At 56.7% G+C, this 20,969-nt stretch overlaps 4 protein-coding genes across 6 annotated transcripts; 2 read left to right on the top strand and 2 right to left on the bottom strand.

The window, feature by feature from the left end:
* Positions 1–3,818: 3,818 nt before the first annotated feature.
* On the top strand, positions 3,819–9,426 carry FOSL1 (FOS like 1, AP-1 transcription factor subunit; the record flags this gene model as incomplete). The annotated part of the gene is made up of 4 exons (XM_082659877.1): positions 3,819–3,908; positions 5,732–5,929; positions 7,839–7,946; positions 8,397–9,426. 4 exons carry the CDS (start codon positions 3,819–3,821, stop codon positions 8,814–8,816), a joined length of 816 nt encoding a protein of 271 aa, XP_082516003.1. The 3' UTR covers positions 8,817–9,426.
* Positions 9,427–10,069: 643 nt separating this feature from the next.
* CCDC85B (coiled-coil domain containing 85B) lies at positions 10,070–11,096 on the bottom strand. Of its 2 annotated transcripts, XM_082659603.1 has the most exons (2): positions 10,860–11,096; positions 10,375–10,704 (listed from the first exon to the last, which is right to left on the bottom strand). In XM_082659603.1, the coding sequence occupies exons 1-2, from the start codon at positions 10,915–10,917 to the stop codon at positions 10,505–10,507; spliced, it is 258 nt and encodes an 85-aa protein (XP_082515729.1). In that variant the 5' UTR covers positions 10,918–11,096; the 3' UTR covers positions 10,375–10,504. The 2 variants fall into 2 exon arrangements, with proteins under 2 accessions (XP_082515728.1, XP_082515729.1); XM_082659602.1 differs by having other exon boundaries at positions 10,070–11,096.
* A 1,864-nt stretch (positions 11,097–12,960) lies between these two features.
* On the top strand, positions 12,961–16,705 carry FIBP (FGF1 intracellular binding protein). 2 transcript variants are annotated; one of them, XM_082660494.1, is made up of 10 exons: positions 12,961–13,156; positions 13,358–13,556; positions 13,758–13,884; positions 14,389–14,489; positions 14,998–15,131; positions 15,474–15,582; positions 15,660–15,723; positions 15,973–16,059; positions 16,147–16,244; positions 16,584–16,705. In XM_082660494.1, exons 1-10 carry the CDS (start codon positions 13,072–13,074, stop codon positions 16,651–16,653), a joined length of 1,074 nt encoding a protein of 357 aa, XP_082516620.1. In that variant the 5' UTR covers positions 12,961–13,071; the 3' UTR covers positions 16,654–16,705. The 2 variants fall into 2 exon arrangements, with proteins under 2 accessions (XP_082516620.1, XP_082516619.1); XM_082660493.1 differs by having other exon boundaries at positions 14,998–15,152.
* Positions 16,706–16,946: 241 nt separating this feature from the next.
* Positions 16,947–20,323, bottom strand: CTSW (cathepsin W; the record flags this gene model as incomplete). Its single annotated transcript, XM_082661283.1, is given in 11 exon segments — positions 16,947–17,138; positions 17,224–17,433; positions 17,510–17,574; positions 17,781–17,906; positions 18,033–18,113; positions 18,196–18,292; positions 18,400–18,554; positions 18,950–19,033; positions 19,036–19,062; positions 19,904–19,988; positions 20,237–20,323. Coding segments are annotated over 11 exon segments (1,128 nt in total). The 3' UTR covers positions 16,947–17,027.
* Positions 20,324–20,969: the final 646 nt, after the last annotated feature.

Raw genomic sequence — 20,969 nt, 5'->3', positions numbered from 1 at the left:
GCTGGGCCCGTGAGCCATGGCCGCTGAGCCTGTGCTCCACAACGGGAGAGGCCTATGTACGCAAAAAAAAAAAAAAAAAAAGGCTAGGAAGGAACTTCCCTGTTGGCGCAGTGATTAAGTATCCGCCTCCCAATGCAGGGACACGAATTCGATCCCTGGTCCGGGAAGACCTCACATGCCGCGGAGCAACTAAGCCCGTGCGCTGCAACTACTGAGCCTGCGCTCTAGAGCCCGCGAGTTACAACTACTGAAGCCCACGCGCCTAGAGCCCGTGCTCCGCAACAAGAGAAGCCACCGCAATGAAAAGTGTGCATACTGCAACGAAGAATAGCCCCAGCTCGCCATAACTAGGGAAAGCCCATGTGCAGGAAGGAAGACCCAACGCAGCCAAAACTAAAAATCAATTAATTAATTAAAAGACTTTAACAAAACATTAATTAAAAATGGCTAATTGTATGTTATATGAATTTCACCTCAATTTTAAAACTAAATAAACTTCAATGTAGAAAGTGAACGCAAACTGGAAAACAAACATCACCTACAATGCCCTGGGAGCATTGACAGAACCTACTGGGCGCAAGGCACACTCATCCACCACCTCCTTTCACCTCATTGCAGCCCCAGGAGGTGGGGATTGTCAGGGACTCAGAGAGGGAAGGTGATTGAGCCAGTCTCACACAGCTGCCAAGGGACAATGCCTGGATCTTTCAGACCTCCCAGCCCCCAGACTCCTGAAACCACTGTGGCCCCCTGGGATTCTCACCAGGCCTCCCTGGGTGGGAGCCGGTGAGGTCAGGGGCCAGGAACGTTACTGCAGCCACGAGGCGGGCGTTAGTGACTGAGGAGCTTGGAATGTGCTGCCTCTGAAAGGACCTCCTTGTGGCTCCACTGACGGTTAGAGCAGGAAGGGACTTTCAGAGTCACGTAATCACACACACACACACACACACACGAAACCTGAGCCCCTGCTCACTCACTGTCCCAGGCTGCTTGGGGAGTGGGGGTAGGGTGGTGTTTCTGGAGCCGGCAGACGAATGCAGTCAAGGCTGACCTGTGTTAAGCCTCGCATGTGCCACAACCTGGCTGCCTGTGTCACTCCGACCTGTCCTGCTTGGACTTAGCCAAGGAATTCAGATATCAGTTAGTGTGTGTGCATGCGCATGAGTACCTTAGCATGTGATCAGAGCCCCCAGAGCTCCCAGCCCTGGGGCTTTTTATTAACACGTAATTATTTTTGCTATTTGTCAAATGTTTACTATATGCTGTATGAAGCATGTGACATCATTTTATATCTATTCTCCGACAACCCTGAGACGTTATCACTATATAGTTATCGTTATGTCTTCATTTTACAGATGAGGCTCTGAGAGACTGTATGCCTCATCCAGAGCACACAGCTGGCGAGCAGCCTAACCAGAATTCGAATTCAGACCTCAGGCTTGTCTGATTCCAGCATATCTGTTCTTTTCCGTGAATCACACTGCCTGAAAAAATCTCTCTCTCTCTCTCTCTCTCTCTCTCTCATGCACGCACATGCACACACACACGTGCACACACACACACACACCCATATATTTCTCATTCTGGTAAACTGCTGGTGGTTCCTTTTCTTTTTAGAGAATGACAAGCATTGAGTAGAATAAGGGCAAGGGAGAGGCACCAGGCTGGTAACCACCTTCTGAGTGCACATCACTTTACGGCCTACAAAGCACTTTCACATTTGTGATCTCATCTGATCCCATAGCAACCCCATGAGGTCAGCAGGAGGCTCAATTATTTCCATTGGGAGTGGGACTTAGCAGGAAGGTGACCCGCCCAGGGTAACAGAGACAGAAAATGGTGGTACTGAGACTGGAAGCCCAGGGCCAAGCTGGCCTCTTGGCTCTAAGTCCTGAATGTGTCAACTGACCCTGACGTCTGTCCCCAAGTAAGGCAGCCCAGGTCCCCACCTTCCTGAAATCTTCCCTCCCTGAGGACAAAACTGGAGCTGATCAAAAGGAGGTACCAATGGAGGGCCTCCCTAGTGGCACAGTGGTTAAGAATCTGCCTGCCAATGCAAGGGACACAGGTTCGAGCCCTGGTCCGGGAAGATCCCACATGGCGTGGAGCAACTAAGCCCGTGCGCCACAACTACTGAGCCTGAGCTCTAGAGCCCGCAAGTCACAACTACTGAGCCCACATGCCACAACTACTGAAGCCTGCGCGCCTAGAGCCCGTGCTCTGCAACAAGAGAAGTCACGACAACGAGAAACCTGCGCACTGCAACAAAGAGTAGCCCCCGCTCACCGCAACTAGAGAAAGGCCGCGCACAGTAACAAAGACCCAACACAGCCAAAAATAAATAAACAAATAAACAATTTTTTAAAAAGGAGGTACCAGTGGAAAGCAGGAGAGCCCAACTCTCTCTCTGTATAGTTGTGTGACACTGGCAGCTCCTTGTTCTCTCCTCAGTTTCTTCATCTGTAGAATGGGAAGAGGCAAAGAAGAAGTTTCAGGGTGGTTCTCTCAGCACTGATATTGTGCATGTGTGAAAACATGTCTGTCTCTGAGGGCTTTGAAAACCCTTGCCTGAGCCCGGGCTTGGAGCTCCCACAGCCCTGATTTGGCAACCTGCTTCAGCCACTGGCTTAGTGATCTTAGGCACCTCATTTCAACATCTCTCAGCCTCAGTTTCCCCATCTGTAAAATGGGGATGATAACGACACCTACCTCCCATGGTTGTTGGTCTTTGGTTGTTGACATTTGGTCCTGGCCTCACATTCACACAGACCTTTGACATAATCCCCAAACAAGGGTGGTGACTATGCAGTCCTGGAAGAGCAGTTACAGTATTTAAAGAAGATGGCGTTTATCAGAGCACAGGACAACTGTGTCCCACCACAGGCTCTCACTGCTTATAGGGGCTCTGAATTAAAATTTGTTATAGCTCCTGAGATTATCCTGAGAGTAGTGCAATTATATTGCATTGCATTTGTGGGTAGTTCAACGCATTAATATGTCATTGTAAGCATTTAAAATATACACCATTTTGGTAACCCTGGTTTGTCATTTATTCACTTTTTAGTATACCTGAACCCTAAAACAATGCAAGTGAGTGGGCCTCACCCCAAGACTTGGATGGTAGTAGCACGATTCCTGGCATGAAATAATGGCAGTAGCACGGTCCCTGGCAGTAAATGATGATGATGATAATAATTACATCAATCACATTTATAATCCGATTTACAGTTTCCAGACCACTTTCACATTCTTCATTCCAACTTCCCACGCGTGGCAAGCTCGCTATGTGATTATTTCGTCCCATTTTACGGATGCAAACACTGAGGCCAGACCAAGCAGTGAGAGGCTCTGGAGTCTGGCGGCGGAGGTCTAGGCCTGCGCTTGAGGCCTGGGCGGGGCTGGGTGGGGCGGGGCGCCCGGCTGCTCTCAGGTGCGTCTGTCCGCGGGGGAATCCTTCGCTCCACCTGGGCGCGGCGAGGAAATTGCACCATGTATGGGCAGCTACGTCAGAGGGGGCGGACCCGCCGCTGTCTCTGGGGGCCGCCAAGTCCTCCCCTTTTGCCCAACAAAAGTCGGCTACTGGATCGTAGGAAGCGATGAAAAGTTCAGGGCGGACTGACAAAAGGCAGTGCGTCTGGAGAGGTGGAGCCCAGAGTTGTCCAGAGCCGCTGCGATACGCTCGCTCTCCGCTCCCACCCCCAGTGGAAGTGGTTCAGCCCGAGGACTTCTCATTCATAAAAAGAAAAGACTCCGCTAGGAGCGAGTGAGTCAGAACCGAAGCCGCCGACGCGGACCCCACAAAGCAGCCAGCCCAGGGCATGTTCCGAGACTACGGGGAACCCGGGCCGAGCTCCGGGGCCGGTGGTGCGTACGGCGGCCCGGCGCAGCCCCCGGCGACAGGCCAGCAGGTGAGAGGAACCCGACGCCTGGGATCCCCAGGTGGACAGAGCCTGGGACTGTGCGGGCCGCTCCCGCACACTCGGGGACTGGGACCGGGAACAAGGAGCAGGGAATGGGTCTCGGAGCAGTGGCAGCGGATTATGCCCATTCTCCGCTGTCTAAGGGCACTTTCTCCCCCACTCCCCAGCGGAACGGGCGCGGCGGGCGGAGCAAACATCTGCGAACATCCCCTCTCGCGCTCGTACCCCTTCCCGTCTCTGTCTGCTGTCTATCTGTCCCTCCGTCTCCGTTACCTTCTTTCCTTCTTCCTGTTCACCGCTAATTTCTTTGTCCCATCTACGTCGGAAGGGGACCCCTTAGTCCGGGATTAGTCCTAGCCCCGACAGGATCAGAGAGGGTCTGATCCATCTCGGACTCACTTTCCGAGGTCCGGAGTCTGAGCCGCGGCCGCCGAGACGTCCCTACGCACGGGATCCACCGCCAGGCTAGCCCCGACAGACTGCGAATCCTCGGCAGTCTGTCTGTGATCATCCGTGTGCCTGACCGTTTGTTTGTCCCTCCCCACCCCGTCGCCAAGTCCTCATCCCCATCTCGGCGCAGTGGAGCCTGGTGGGCCCCGGGAGACTGGCCCTTGACCCTTTTACGGGTTGGGGCCGGTGGAAACCGCGAGGTGCCGGAAGTGCGCGAGGTCCTGCAGCGGCAACTCCCGCGCCCCCGACTCTCGGCACCGAACGGCGTCCGCTGAGGGTTGAGGGGGGACCCGGGAGGCTGCAGGTGCCCATTTCCTGTCGAGGGGCCGTGAGCACGTGTCGCTAGGGGAGGGAAGGAGCGGCGTCCGTTCCGCCGAGTCACGGCGGCGAGTCACGGTGGCTGACTCACCCGGAGCGCCCCTCCCTTCCTGGCTCGGAGCGTCCCGGGCCCGGACAACCTCGGGAGCGGGAGATGCCGCCGGCGGCACCTCGGCCCGGAACTGGGGTCACTGGGTCACTAGGCCCGCAGCGCTGAGCCGGGGACACTACTGTCCAGACTTGCCTGGGCTTGAACCCAGTTCTCCTCCGGAACACTGAGCCCCCATCTCAACCCATTCCTCACGTTTCTGGCTGAAAGTATCATGACAGGTAATACCTGGAGCGCATACTGTGCAGCCTTGCATTGTGATGGGCAGTTTCCACCCCATTTACTTTACCTCACAGAATCCAAGACCCCACTGATTTTAAAACCCACCATTATTTTGTGCCACTAATTTTTTTTTTAAAGTTACCAATTCAACTATGATTTCAGAGCTACTGAAGGGAACTTGTTAGCATCAGTGAAATGCTGTAATCCTCACCTATGACAATATTAAAAACAAGGAAACGGAGGCACATTGAAGTTAAATAATTCGCCCTGACAGCCAGTAAATGGCTGAGCTAAGATTAGAACTGGGCTAGCTTGAACTCAGAGCAGTGGCTCTTGCCCACCATGGCCCCTGTGTGTTGGGCACCTGCCAGTTACCAGGCTCTGTCACACACACATTCTCTCACCTGATTCTCACAGTCACCCTCGAAGTTAGGGGCTGTCATTATCCTCTTTATGTAGATGGGACTCAGGCAGGGTGCAAAAGTGGGTAAGAAGAGCCTGGCTGCCTGGATCCAAACCCCACTTCCCACTTATTGGCTGTGTGTCTAGGGACAACTGTTTTCCTGTCAGAAAATGAAGACACTCTTGTGCAAATTATACGAGTCAGTATTTGTAAAGTGGTTGGGACAGCACCTGGAATTCACACTTTATTACTGGAAGCCCCTCAATCCACAGAGACCTTATCCCTGGCCCTCCATGTCTTATCCCTCAGAAGTTCCACCTCGTGCCAAGCATCAACACTGTGAGTGGCAGCCAGGAGCTGCAGTGGATGGTTCAGCCTCACTTCCTGGGACCCAGCAGCTACCCCAGGCCTCTGGCCTACCCCCAGTACAGTCCCCCACAGCCCCGGCCAGGAGTCATACGGGCCCTGGGCCAAACTCCAGCAGTGCGTCGCCGGCCCTGTGAACAGGTAAGAAGCAGTGGCGTTTGCACGGGTTCTTGTGCCCACAGGGATGCTGAGGTGTAGAGCATAAGCTCTTGCCCAGAACGCAGGCTTAGAAGGGGCATGGGGAGAACAGACCCACTGGTGACTACTGGCCAAGACAGAAAGTGATGAGACCCCCTGGGGAGACCCAGAGGGCAAAGCAGTCACTTCTGGATCAAGGAAGGCTTCCTACAGGCCTAGAAGGATAGGTAGGATTTGAATAGAGAGAAAGATGAAAGAAAAGACATTCCAGGAAGAGGGGATGGCAGGAGAAGGAACGGAGGTAGCAGTGAGAACATGCAAGGTGTATGTGTGGAAAGTTGTGTGGACAGTAGAGGGTCTCCAGCTGCTGACAGGTATGGAGAGGGCGGGCTTATGCTGTCTATGTTGCTGGGAAGAGAACAGAAAGAGGAGGGTTCCCTTCAGCTACTCTCTGAGGCTCTGTTTCTTATCTCATTTAATCCTCACGAAAACCCTCTTGGGAATGAACTCTGGTATTCCCCATTTTACAGCCAAGGAAATGAAGGCACAGAGAGGTAGTCACTTGCCCAAGATCACACAAGTAGTGAGTAATGAGACAGGTCTGTCCAATTCTAAAGTCAGATCGTAACCACTAATCCACACTGTCTCACCAGGAGGTTAAGAGAAGGCTTGAAGCTTAGAGAGCTGGGAACTCTTACCTCCCAAACCACGGTTCTTAGCAGCACACTGCTAATAAAGTCCGTGCCAAAATAAATGAATAAGAGCTAGAGGGTCTTTAGGGAGTGGTTCCACTTTCCTCTCCCTGGGGCATTTTGGTATCTGAGACTATAGTGGGTGAGGTCTGCACATTAAGGAGCTTGCTCTGACAGCAGGGTAGAGGATGGGGAAGACGTCAGGATCCTAACAAAGATGTGCCGTCGGCCAGGGGTGACTTCCCCAGAAACAGAATGGCTGGCTTTTGTGACCAACTGGAAGGAGACCATGGTGTAAGCCCCAGAGGCAGGCTCCTGGACTTCCTTCAGCCATGATCCTGGGTACTCCTAGACTGAGGCTGTGAGCTGTGAGTGGGGTCCTTTCGGGGGAGGTAGTCTCCATCAGCTGGCCTCTTTCTCAATGTTAAATAGAGTGAGTGGATTTTAATTTCTGCTCTGGAACCATAAACAAGTTATTCTTTCTTCTCTGGGCTTCAGTTCCTTACACGAAAACTTGGGTTAAGAATCTTTATAAACAGATGTAGAGAACAAACGTATGGACACCAAGGGGGGAAAGCAGCGGGGTGGGGGGGCATGTGGGGTGGGATGAACTGGGAGACTGGGATTGACATATATACACTAATATGTATAAAATAGATAATAAGAACCTGCTGTATAAAAAAAATAAATAAAACTTAAATGATTAAAAGGAACCTGTGTAAAGCTCTTAGCTGGCACATAGTAGATTCCCGATGAACAACTACTTAGCAGCTCTCATTAGCCCCTCTTGGTGCTTACAGTCCCTGGGGAAGAGGAGACTCGGTTATCAAGAGACTGAAAAGAATGAGGGTCCTTTTAAAAAGAGTGGCCTGGTCCCAGAGGCTCATGGGAGGAAAGGCCACTTATAGCTGCGGAATGAAAGAAGCTTCCAGGAACGGCCGGGGTCGGGTGGGGAATCTTAGCTGAGCCTGGGAGAGGAGGAGGGTTAAGGTTTGTAGAAGGACGGGAAGGGCATTCCGAGAGGAATCATAGGAGGCAAAAGCTGGGTGCGAGGAGGAAATATGACTCATCCAAGCTTACTAAAGCGGGGAACCGGTCGGGGTGCAGAGGTCCCAAAACGCAGCCTGAGGGTGCCCCTGCGCTGCCATGCCCTCGGCCAGGCTCCTACCACTGGGCCAGCAGCACAGGGTCCACCTCACTGCTCTCTCTACCCTCCCCAGATCAGCCCCGAGGAGGAGGAACGCCGTCGAGTGAGGCGCGAGAGGAACAAGCTAGCCGCGGCCAAGTGCAGGAACCGGAGGAAAGAACTGACCGACTTCCTGCAGGCGGTGAGCACCGGCGAGTGCGGAGGGTGCCCAGGTCCCGGCCCACCCAACCTCAGAAGGCCCCCAGTTCCCAAGAGCCCGCGGGGCCGCAGGGGGCGCCGGTATATGAAGTCCCCTGCCCCACCCCCGGCTCCCTGTCGGAGGCGCACTCCGACGAGGAAAATGTGATTAAAAATTAATTGCAGCGGGTCTCTCTCTGAACAGAGAAGAGCTGAAGCTGGGACCGACAATGTCCTTCGAAGATGCCCCCCGAGCCTGATGGGAGTCGTGCCCATTTTCTCCCATCGACTCATGGGAGTTGTAGTCCAGACTTGCTGGAGACTCCCCACTCCCCCCCGCCCCCTCGCCACCACCACCCACCTTCCGCGCCCCAACCTTCCAATCACTAACACAGTGGGAGGCTCCGCGGTATTCAGCCCTCATCCTCCTGACTCCTCTCCTGATCGTCCACAGGAGACCGACAAACTGGAGGACGAGAAATCCGGGCTGCAGCGAGAGATTGAGGAGCTGCAGAAACAGAAGGAGCGCCTGGAGCTGGTGCTGGAAGCCCACCGCCCCATCTGCAAAATCCCGGAAGGGGCCAAGGAGAGCGAAACCAGCGGCACAGGCGGTACCAGTGGCACCAGCAGCCCACCAGCCCCCTCCCGCTCTGTGCCTCGTATCTCCCTTTCCCCAGGGCCTGTGCTTGAACCCGAAGCATTGCACACTCCCACGCTCATGACCACACCCTCCCTGACTCCTTTCACCCCCAGTCTGGTCTTCACCTACCCCAGCACACCGGAGCCCTGTGCCTCAGCCCACCGCAGGAGTAGCAGCAGCAGTGGGGACCCCTCTTCTGACCCCCTTGGCTCCCCAACCCTCCTGGCCTTATGAGGCACTCCAGCCCCCACTCCCTGCGGGTGCTACCCTCACCAATATTTCCCTGCCCATTGGTCCAGCTGGCCTGGACCATATCTCATGTCCAACCCCAGCAGATTCTTCTCCATCCCTCCAGATGAGACTGGGCATATTTTGCTTCCTGGTAGTGCCAGCTTGGGGCTACCAAAGCTGCCCCCTCTTTCTCTAGAGCTGGCCTCTCTAGCACAATTTGCACTAAGTCAGAGACAAAGTGGTTCCTGTTTGTTGGAGAAAATTCCGGGCAGCTCCCAAGGGACTCTGTAGATTCTCAGAGGTCCTCTGGAGCCCTAAATCCCTGCAGATCACCCCTATAGTCACCATCACCCTCTTCCTGTGATTCACCCAACCCTACCCCTGACAGGAGGTGATGCTCTACCCGCCGAGAACACTAACTCACCCAGCCCCACTGCCAGCAGCACCAGGTTATTGAACCAGGACACTCTGCCAGCCCCTCATAAGTGGAACAGCTCAGGAGGTGCCAGAGTTTTCTATGATGAGCTGACCTGCAGCCCCAGCTCTGAGAAGACTTTAGCTCCAAGCCTCCACAGCGTGGGCAGCTGCTATTTATTTTCCTAAAGAGAGTATTTTTATACAAACCTGCCAAAATGGAATAAAAGGCTTGCAGCTCTAGCCTGCTCTCATTGGACCCAGAGGCTAAAGGGAGAAGATTTGGAGCCAGAAGCCCTAGGCTCCCATTTCAGCTCCACCAATTCACTACATGACCTTGGACAAATTCTTTGATATTTCTGGACCTTGATTTTCTTATCTGACAAGTGAGGCTACGTCTGTTCTGCCTCAGCTCCAGGACTGAGAGAAGGCACAGAAGTGCTATGAGGTGCCAAGCCAAGAGGATTACCATCCTCCTCCTGGTGGCGGCCCACACTACTCCCACAGGAGGGCACTGTTATGCCCCTTCCAGCCTCCCGGGAGGCGGCTGAGTGGGTTTCAGGCCCCCAACACCTGCTTCCTGCCCCATTGTCTTGGACAGGAAGGAGCCGGGAAGGGAGCTGGAGCCACTTCAGGGGCTGGATTACGGCCTGTCCTGGGGCCTGATGGGGGGAGCCAGTGGCTTACCACGGTCCCACATCCCGCCCCAGGATGCAAGTAATGGGGGAGTCAGACACCTTAGTTCTGCAGTCCCTCCAGATGGGAATGGTACCCAGTCTCAACGTCCCCGCCCTCGTCCCAACGCCGGCGAGTCCCAAACAGACGCTGCCCCAGCCATGGGCTCTGCTTCCGCCTCAGTTTATTAGCTTCCACCCAGCCCCCAGCAAGTCCCTCCGCTCCAGCCTCCAGTCCCCCTCCTGCCCCGCCAGCGAGCGCCAGGGGCCCTCCTCAGTGTTAGGGTTTCTAAGTCCATGCCAGCGGCCCCTCGTGCGCAGCGGGGGCGGCGTCCGGGTGCCGAGGTCCACCGCAATCTCCGCGCTGGAGGAGCAATCCGGGCGGGCGTCGGCGCGAAGCTGTGCCCTCAATCATCTGGGGAGCAGGCCAGGGGCAACTGATCGGGGCTGCCCACGCTGCCGGTACTGGAGCTTCCATCGCCCAGGTCACGGGGACCGCAGGGGGGCAAGGCCAGCTCGGGTGTCGGCCCAGGGCCAGAGCCCCCCGAGCCGCCGGTACCGCCGCGCGGGCCCCACTCCTCGCCCAGCGCCAGGCAGAGCTCCTTAAGGGCCAGGTTCTCCCGCAGCAGCTCCTCCTGGCGGCCTTCCAGCTCGGCCAGCTTCTGCCAACAACCGCCTAGATCCTCGCGCACGGCTCGGGATGCTTGGGTCCCGAAGAGCTGCCACTGGCGAGCGGCTCGCCGCCCTCGCTGGCGCTCCGAGTCCAGGAAGCAGCAGAGGTCGCGCAGCTCGCGGTTCTCGGCCTGTAGGCGCCGGTTGAGCTGCTTGAGCTCGCGTATCTCGCCCAGGTGACCCTGTAGCTGCCGATTCACCTCCTGCATGAGGCGGCCGCGCTGCACCAGAGCCGCCAGACGCGCCGCCTCCTCCCGCCGCAGGCGCCGCACCAGCTCCTCCTTGCCCAGAGCCGCCATCTCTTCATCCGTCAGCTCCTCCAGGCCGCCCGTCTCGGCCTCCATGGCTGCTCAAGCCTCTGGAGCATCGCCTGCCCGCCGCCGCGGCCCAGGAGCCCTACGACGAGCTCCTCGCCGCTGGGGCTCAGGCACCCGCTCCGCGGACAGGCTGTGGTAGAGATAGCTTAGGCTGCAGCAGCCGCGCGTGGGTGGGCACGCGGCGGGGCGCGCGCCGGGTCGGGACTGCATGGCGTCAAGGAAGACCAGCCAATCCGAGCCAGCTCCCTCGGAAGGGGCGGTGCCTAGGAGCCGGGAGCAAGGCCCTTCCCCGCCCACTCTGGACCGCGGAGTCCCCGACGCTCGCGGACACTCGGTACCCGCGTCACCGACCTCCGCGGCAGTCAACAGCAAACTAGAAGCTTCGTATCTTCCAATTCGAAACCTCCTCAAGCTCGAGCTCCCTGTGAGAACCAAGATTCGGGGGTCGGCCCCCGACTTTCCTGCCCACCCCCGGGCGAAATCCAGCCGGATCGCCTTTTCTTCCTTCCTAGCTTTGCTCGAACTCAAGAGTCTCGGCTCACTGAGCATCGCTCCCAGTCCACGGAAACATAAGTCCAAACGTCCTGGCTCACCATCAGCCTATTCTCCTTCTCACGGACCGTGTCCTGCCCAGTGGGAGGGCCATACAAGGGATTCTTTTGTTCAATAAACTATTATTGTATGTAAGGCTTATAGAGAAACAAACTTGATCAATATCCTTATACTGTCCTTAAAGAGATCGTAATCTGGCAGAGGAGACGAGCTGCGTTAAACAAAAAGCAAATGGAAGAAGAGCACATTTTGAGGGACCGCCCCCTACCTGCAAAAGGTTTCCCAAAAGAGGTGATATCCGAGGGGCCCTGAAAGATGCATAGGACTTTGGCAAGTAATGAGAGAGCTATTTCAAGGAGAGGGAATAGCATGATGAAAATCGCTGGGGTCTGAAAGAGGCTTGCTGCTTTGGAAACCGTGAGAGTAGCTTGTTTTTTGGGTTTTTTGTTTATTTGTTTGTTTTGGAAAGGCAGGTGCTTAGAGAAAGTGGTAAGAGAGGAAGGGAGGTAACAAAGGTAATCAGAAGCCAGATTTTTAAGAGTTTTCAATACCAGGCTGGAGCGTTTACACAGGCCAGTAAGAATTTAAGCAGGAGAGTAACATTTTTAAATATGCATTTTGTAAAAAAGGTTGTTTGGACGGCTTTGTGTGGGATGGACCACAGGGAGGGGATGTAGGCAGAGAGATTACTAAGAACACTGTGTCAATGGGCAAGGAGAGCTATGCAGAAGGAGTGGGCTGGGACAGTGCCAGTGGGGGTGGAGAGGACAGAACAGATACTAGAAATATTCAGGAGGCAAATCGGCAGAACTGAATGTAGGGAGAGAGGAGTCTGGGAGAAAGCCCAGGTTTCTGGTATGAGAACCGCGTGGATGGTGGGGCTGTCACCAAGATAGGAACGCAGGAAAGAAACAGATTCGGGACACCGACAGGTCTGTCTGGCTTTTGAAGGTCCTGTGGGGGACAGAGTGGAGTCACACATAGGTGGCCGTCTGGATGTGGACTTGCAGACAGAGCTCTAAGCTGCAGAATAAGAGAGGTCATTAGTGTGTGTGGGGGGGGAGGTGGTTAAAACCATGGGAACAGGTGCCCCATGTTCAGGAGAGGGGCTCGTCTGCAGGATGGACTGAGGGGCTCCCACCCAGCAAGGGCCCTTGAGGATGAGCCAGACACCTTTTTTTCAGAGAAAAGACTTAGGATAGAGCCCAGTGGAGCCCCTAAATTTAGGATACAGGTCAAAGTAGGGAGGCCCCGAAAAGGGCAGAGAAAAACCAGAAGGATGTGAGGGTAGAGGTTGCCGGGATAGGTCAAACTGGCCGGAGACCTTGACTCTGGACGCCCTCCCGCTAACCTGGCCGGGGTGAGGGTGGGGTGGGGTGGGGACTGAGAGCCTGAGATTCCCCCTCCCGCTGGGAGGAGGGCGGGGCTACTCCACTGCCTCCGTCTCCGCCTCTTTCCTCGCCGCTCCTGCCCCGACTCGCTCTGTCCCGGAAGTGGTCCTTTTCTGGCTCCGGGTGCCGGGAGCCGAATGCCTGTGCTCACGGAAGTGGCCCGGCGGCGACGCGCCGGGCCCGGGCAGTGCTTGCTCCTGCTGGGGCGCTGCGGTAGCGCCCGGGTCCCGGCGTCGCCATGGCCAGCGAGCTGGACATCTTCGTGGGGAACACGACCCTCATCGACGAGGACGTGTATCGCCTCTGGCTGGACGGTTATTCGGGTCTGTGGGGGACCGTCTGTGGGTGCCGGTTTGGCGGAGCTGTTGTTTTGGATGGGAGAGCGGGCAGAGCCAGGAGTAGGCATCCTATAGGGCAGTGGGCAGAGGCCTGGGAGTACCGAATACCTAGGGGTCGGGGCTGGAATCCCTGAAGGGCCTCTGGGGTCGGCGGGGCGGAGCCTGATGCTAGCGCTCACTTCCTAGTGAGCGACGCGGTGGCCCTGAGGGTGCGCTCGGGAATCCTGGAGCAGACCGGCGCCACAGCAGCGGTGCTGCAGAGCGACACCATGGACCACTACCGTACTTTCCAAATGCTTGAGCGCCTGCTACACGCCCCGCCTAAGCTGCTGCACCAGCTCATCTTTCAGATCCCGCCCTCTCGACAGGCGCTGCTCATCGAGAGGTGCTCACCTGGCGGGATGGTGGGGACGCCAACCAGTCTGGCCATATACCCATTTTGCAGGCTGAAAATGAGGCCCAGGGAGGGACGGGGCTTATCTAGGCCGGGAGAAAGTTGAGAGCAGAAGGGGCCAAACCCAGGTCCTGCCAGTTCTCCTTTCGCCTCCTTTATGGAAAGTCAACAGTGTCCCCTGACTCCTCACAGGTACTATGCCTTTGACGAGGCCTTTGTGCGGGAGGTGCTGGGCAAGAAGCTGTCCAAGGGCACTAAGAAAGACCTGGATGACATCAGCACCAAAACAGGCATCACCCTCAAGAGCTGCCGGAGACAGGTGGACACCACACTCATCTGCAGCCCGCCCCTTCACACCATCCCTTTGGTCACTGCCCCACCTCCAGGCTCCTCCAGCACCTCGGTGGCAGTGGCTTCATATCCACTCTGCTCTCTTTTTGGCCCTTCCAAGCCATTCCCTACTCTTCAGCCAGAGTGGCCTCTCAGAAGCCCAGATCTGACCTTAGCTTTCCTGGGGCTTAGCCAGGACGGTCAGTTTCAGCACAAATTAGTGAAGAACTGGAGAGCATGATGCTAAAATGGGGGTGAATTTATTGATAAGAGTGAGTAAACATGTATCCAAGGCAAGATGGCAGAAGCTGGTGAACACTTGTTGAATTGATAACACGTATTAATAATTAATAGTTTGTTGAAGGAATAACAGATGCTCCATCAGTGTCTGTTGACTGGATAGGTGGGTAGGTGATAGAGGGACGTTCACTAAACAGCTTATTGGGTGAGCAACCTCTGACCAGTCCTCTCTCCTCCTCTAACTGCCCTGCAGTTTGACAACTTTAAGCGAGTCTTCAAGGTGGTGGAGGAAATGCGGGGCTCCCTGGTCGATAACATCCAGCAACACTTCCTCCTGTCCGACCGGCTGGCCAGGTGAGGGGCCAGGTGAGGGGCTAGATGAGGAGCCAGCTGCCTCCCCCTCCTGCACACTCCTTCCTTGCCCCCTGAGGCTGGTCCATATTCCCCACACCAACCCGCTTGACCTCCTGGCTGGGCTGGGGGGATGGTTATCCCACTCCTGGTCTGCACTTTGGATCAGACTGGCCTGGGTTTGAATCCCAGCCCGGCCATTCACCAACTGGGCTGTTGCGAGGTGCCACATGGAAAGCCCATGACGGCACAGCCCCTGGGGCTTAGTATGTACTCAGTGAATGGTAGCTGTTACCCTGTGGTCTCCCACTGTGTCCCTTAAGAGACCTGGGCTGAAACCTTCTCTTTCCCCAGCTGAGGAGGCCCAGAGAAAATTGACTTGAAACACATCACACAGTGAGTTAGGGTAGAGAGAGGCCAGAACTCGGATGCCCAGCCAGTGTTGCAGGTGGGAGCTGCTCGCTAAGAAGGAATTTCAAGCCCTGATGGGCCCACTCTCCCCTCCCTGCAGGGACTATGCAGCCATCGTCTTCTTTGCCAACAATCGCTTTGAGACAGGGAAGAAAAAACTGCAGTATCTGAGCTTTGGGGACTTTGCCTTCTGTGCTGAGCTCATGATCCAGAACTGGACCCTTGGAGCCGTCGGTGAGGCCCCCACCGACCCAGGTGCCTGGACACCTCCTCACCTTCTCAGGGCCTGGCTTCCCACCAGCGGTTTCTCCTGCAGGCCCCGGTTCCCAGCATCCTTTCTTCTTCAGGGCCCCTCCCCAGCCACTTCTGCTCCCAGTCCGGTGTTCCCACCCACACGTCTGCAGACAAAGGGCCCACGGCTTCCCTATGGCTTGGGGCGAGTCACTCCACGTCCCTCACACTCCACTTGCTCTTTTGTCTCATGGGGCGCAATGAGGTGGTGGGGGAGGAAGGCTCGGGATGTCACAGGAGGGGTTTTTATCTCCCACCCCAACTCCCTTCATGGACCTCACTCAGACCCCCAGGCGGATGACATGGACATGGACTTAGACAAGGAGTTTCTCCAGGACTTGAAGGAGCTCAAGGTGCTTGTGGCTGACAAGGACCTTCTGGACCTGCACAAGAGGTGACCCTTGGGGTCTATGGGGCGGGGCCTGAAGTGGGGGCCCAGGCGACTCTGGGCTTGACCCTGTCTCCCTGCAGCCTGGTGTGCACTGCCCTCCGGGGAAAGCTCGGGGTCTTCTCTGAGATGGAAGCCAACTTCAAGGTCTGTGGCCCAATCCAGCCTCTGTCCCATTGGCATCATCAGCCTCCAGAGCACTGTCTCCTCCGGGCAGCTCTGCTCATGCCTGAGATTGACCGGCAGGTGGCGCTGCTGCTCCCTCTGCCTGCCTGTGAAGGGGGAGCCAGCTCTTAAACAATGGGGAGTTATTTGATGGAGGGAGGTGGATAGATTTGGGCTCAGCCCCCAGCCTCTTGGGCAGAAGGCAGAACTCCCAGGCTCCCTGCCCCACAGAACCTGTCCCGGGGGCTGGTGAATGTGGCCGCCAAGCTGACCCACAATAAGGATGTCAGAGACCTGTTTGTGGACCTTGTGGAGAAGGTGAGCTGTCCTGCCCGCTGCCCTCTGATCCCCATCCTGGCCTGTCCCTGGGCTGTACCAGTGCTAGATGTTACCTCGGACCCACAGTTCGTGGAACCCTGCCGCTCCGACCACTGGCCGTTGAATGATGTGCGACTCTTCCTGAATCAGTATTCGGCATCGGTCCACTCCCTGGATGGCTTCCGGTGAGACACCCCAGGCTTCCTCACTCTGCCGGCCTCCTTCTGGGGCCTAGCCCTCCTGTAGACTCAGAGTTCCCTGTTCTGTCGCCCTGGAGGTGGAAGTCTGTGTTGACTAGAGTCTCAGCTCCACCTCTTGGAAGCTGTGACCCTGACTTTGGACAGGTTCCTTAACCTCTCCCTTCCTCAGTCCCCTCGTACATAAGCTGGGGGTGATAATAATGAGGATCATAGGAATATTGTGAGGATCAAACAAGTGAGGGTGTAGAGAGCACTTAGAGCAGTGTCATGACACGAGGGGCATACAGTAAACGTCAGCCGATCCCGTTACTGTTACCATTGCAGGCACCAGGCCCTCTGGGACCGCTACATGGGCACCCTCCGTGGCTGCCTCCTGCGTCTCTGTCATGACTGAGGCCCCCTCCCCCTGCCCTGCCCACATTGACAATAAAGTTGCCATGACTTTGGAGGAGGCTGTGAGTGGGTACAGTTATGGGTCCGCGTGTGGGAGTGTGTGCAGGTTGCACGCGTGTGTCTCTGAGTGTCACAGTGTCTAAGGATGTATGTGTCCGTTGGCCCCGCAGGGACTAGGACATGTCAGAGAATGTTATCTATGTACTCCCCATCTATTTCCCCACCCCAGCTGAGTCCACTCCGAAGACAGGGGTCTTGTCTAGGTTTATTCAATCCGTAGCAGAAACACTGGGAGGATAGGCAAAAGCCTTGGGGTGGGGTGGGCAGGGAGGTAGCTGGCACAGCAGGAGAGAGCTGGGCGGCAGCCAGGTGGGCTCAGGGAGGGCAGGAGACTTGGTGCTTCTTAACGGGTTTGTCCAGTCTGGCAGTGAGCGGGTACTTGGTGATGCCGCAGGTATTACTCCCTCGGTGCAGCCGGAAATAGCCCTAGGAAGTTAGGGGACATCAGGGCCAGTCGGCGGGGAGAGGTCTGTCCGGCCCTGTCCTCCCGCCCCCAGTAGATCACACTCACCTCCTCACCCCAGTTGGCCCCCCAGGAGTTCTTCAGGATCCAGTATGGGATGGAGTAGCGAGGATGAGGAGGAGACCGGGATGAGATTGCCTCTGCCTGCCTCCCCTCCACCGACTTGCTTTTACCAAAACCCACCAGCAGGACAGAATGATCCACAAGCTGGGGGTCACAGGTGGTAGATGTGGCCTTGATCACACCCTTCTGGTATTGCTGCAGGGGCAGAGAGGCTGAGTCGGGGGCTACCTCCCCTATATACCCCTCCCCCCAGTTCCCTACCTTATCCCACCTGCAGTAGCTTCATGTTGATGGTCACAGTGATGGGGCCTTGGGTGGCCAGGTACTTGGCGATGCCTGGGGGTGGAATGTGCCGTCAGGCCCTGCCTGTCCTGTGCCCCCTGCTCTCGGCTCATGGGTGTCTCTATCTCTTTCTCTTTCCCACGCCCAACCCCCCGCCCCCAAATCCCTCCATCTCTGTCTGTAGCCCTGTCTGTCCTGGTCTGTCTGTCCCTGTCATTCTCCCCCCTGGGCCCGCCCATGTGTCTCCATCCTGCCCGTACTCTGCTCGCAGGGCTGCAGCATGATGAAATCCTGGATCCAGGCCACCTTCTTGTGCTTCTTAGCCTGGCATCTGTGGGGTTTGCTGTTCCCCATGAATGGGTAGTCCTTATCACTGGCCAGGCCACCTGGACATGAGCAAGGCCCCGGAGGAGACTCGGCTCAGCTCCGGAACATCCCACCCCCCACCCCCCCGACACACACACACACACACACACACACACACACAGCTGCCCCGAGAGACAGGCACTCACTGATGTTGAGGACAGTTATGAACGCATCCCAGACGAAACCGCCCTTGCAGCCATTCCCACAGCGGTCACAGTCGAGCAGCTCTGGTGCAAGCAGGGACAGTGTGGGTGCCCGGGCCTCAGGCACCCCCGCCTCAGTCACACAGGTCCCCTCCCCCAGCCATACCTTGCACAGAGACTTCCAGAGATTGATCGGTTTTGATGGCCCACAGGGCCTCGATGTTGCCCGCTGCTGCCATGGCCCAGCAACAGTTGCAGTTTTGCTAGTGGTAGAAGGATGGGGGTGGGGGTAGGGAATGCAGGCCTTGCCCCTCCCCTCCCCCTCCCGCCACCAGGGCTGGATTGGGCCAGGCCGCATGGGGGCAGATACCTGATTCCTGATGGGTGAGATGATGCCAGCCTTCTTCCGCCAGTCACAGGTCGGGGGCACTGACTGCCCCCACTCTTCAGACCCTACCTTTTGGCTCACACTGGGGGCCTCTCCAGCCACCCTCTGATGCCCATAAAGCTGGCCAAACTCCTCCTCTGGGAGACAGATGGGGCCCCCAAGTTTTGCAGTTTTTACCCCCTCTCCCCCACAGTCTGCCTCTCACTTCAGCCATCCACATCCTCAGCCATCTGAGTCCCCCTAATACCCTGGGAGACAGAAAGGCAAGGGTACTGAGGCCTAGAGAGAGGCCAGGTTCCTTGCTGGGGTGCACTCCCCTGCACCTGCTGCCTCCCCCTGAGCTGGGTTGCGACCCCGGCCTCCGGAGTTCCTGCCCCTGATCTCTGATTTGGGCCAAGCACCCAGGCCTCTGGTCCTCAGAGTCCCTCTGGGAAACAAAAGCCAAAAACCTGCCTTGTCCATCTGCTAGTATCCCTGGAGAAGGTTCTGCTTCCCCACCTACCACCTAGGGGCCAGGAGGGGGTCCCGGTACCTGTGAGGTCACTGAATGGAGTCACCCCAAACTCAGCTGTGCCCAAGTCCTCCTCTTGCAGCTGCTGAGCCTTGGCCAGGTTTGGGCAAAGATGTCCAGGCGGCGAGCATGCTCTAGACCAAAAGGAGGTTGTCCTAGGCTGGCTTCCAAGCCCCCAGGGGTAGGAAGTGGTCACTGGCTTGGCTTCTCATCCACACTCGCCCAGGTGAGCACTGGCTCTGTTTCCCGTGGTCCTTGCAGGCCCTGCTACAGACACCTGGGCCAAGGAAGTGGCTCCCCAGCGCCCCTAGGGTTGGGTTTTCCTAGGAAGCCAGAAGAGGGGTATCTCCGCCCACCTGGGGGAGAAGCCAAGTAAAGGGTCGGAAGGCAGAGTGACTCAGGGGAAAAGTGGATGGTTAGAGATCGGCATCCTGCCAGGTCATCGCTCTCTGTACTTCACATCTGTGACCGCAAGTCTGTGGCTGGAACGAGGCGGGGGAGGGTGGGGTACAGGTCCATGGCACAGGAAGTCTGGGCTGAAAGGTGCTCACAGACCATCCCCCTATGGGAGATGAGATCCAGAGGGCAGGGGCAGGGCTGGCAACTCCTGGGGTTGGAGAGGGAGCCCCCAGCTTGGGGACAAAATGGGTATCCTTGGGTGTTTGCTGAATGAACTCATGACTAGATGGCGGCCTCCTGCCTGCTGCCTGCAGTCACAGGAAAGTGGCTCTGGAGGTGAAGGATCCTCTTGGACCAGTCAGACCCCCAACAGCTGCCGCCTCCCTCCAGGTTCGTAGCCAAGGATGATCCTGTCCCCACTTGTGCATTTGGGAAACCAGGGAGTACACCCCCAGCCCTGTCACTGTCCTGCTGAGTGGCTTTGGCCAAACACATTCCCCACCCTGTGGCTTGATTTCCTTGTCTCTTAAATGGGAGAAGGGGGGTTGGACCGGAGACATTTGCGCCCCATGATACCTGCTGGGTGTGAGTAACTCCGGTTGTACTGGATCTGGAACAACGTGAAGACCTCTTTCAGCTCCAGAGGCTGGGGACCTGGGTCCTGGAAAAATAACCAAGGGCAGTGGGGAGGCGGAGAGGTGAGGAGTCATTGCTGGGACCCCACCTCAGCTCCCAGATGTGCCAGGACTGGGTTAGGGGAGCAGCCGGTTCACCCCCTCTTCTCCCTGTGTGGGCCTGGACGCGTCAATCACCTCTCCAGCCTCAGTTGCTCCCTCTGAGAAGTAGGAGCAAAGCACTGTTTCTGAGGGGGTGAGCCCCAGGCATGGGGAGCAGGCTGGGGACGCTTACCTGGCCCCTGAGGGAGCTCTTGATGCCTTGGGCCAGGCCTGCCACCAACAGGGCCAGGAGACAGGAGAGATGGACAGTTAGTGACATGACGCCGCAGACCAGAGTGTCAGCGGCAGGAAGCTATGCGACCAAGGTGGAGGGGCTGAGAGGGTGGAGCTGGAGAAACCACAAAGGGGAAACCAGGCTGCGAGGGGGAGGAGGACCCCCGAGCACAAGAGGCCTTCAGGCTTTTGTCCCTACATGGCCCCCTGCCTTCCTGTACCCCGCTCCACCCGTTTATTCAACAGAGGCTCTCTGCCCATGCTGTTCTGGGCGATTCTAGGGATATGGAGATGGATCTGTCCTTAAGGGGACAGGAGGAGACAGATCCTAAGTGGGCAGTGACAATGTAAGGCCATCAGTGCCTTGAGCGGGAAACAGGGGGCTATGGAAGCCACAGGCCCTGATGACTGGGGGGATGGACGGTGGTCAGTGGCCCCCGGAGAGCATTCTTGTTCATCCTATTACAAAGCTCAGTCGGCTCAGAAGTCACCTCCAAGCAGCTCACCCATCCTGTGGTGTAACCTGCAGCTGCTTGAGCCCCTGCTGTGCCTGTGCCTACTGGGCGTCTGCGTCCCAACCGCACCGGAGGTATCTGCCTTGCTTGTGTCCTCAGCACCCAGGAAGGGGCTGGGCACAGAGCTGGCTCAGTGGGGATTTGTTGACTGAGCGATTGGTCGTCATGGGTTTTAAA

Source organism: Grampus griseus (genome assembly GCF_964374135.1).
Source record: "Grampus griseus genome assembly, chromosome: 8".
Classification (NCBI taxonomy): Eukaryota; Metazoa; Chordata; class Mammalia; order Artiodactyla; family Delphinidae; genus Grampus; species Grampus griseus.
Note: the sequence above shows the minus strand (reverse complement) of the source record. Positions and strands in the feature narration are given on the sequence as shown.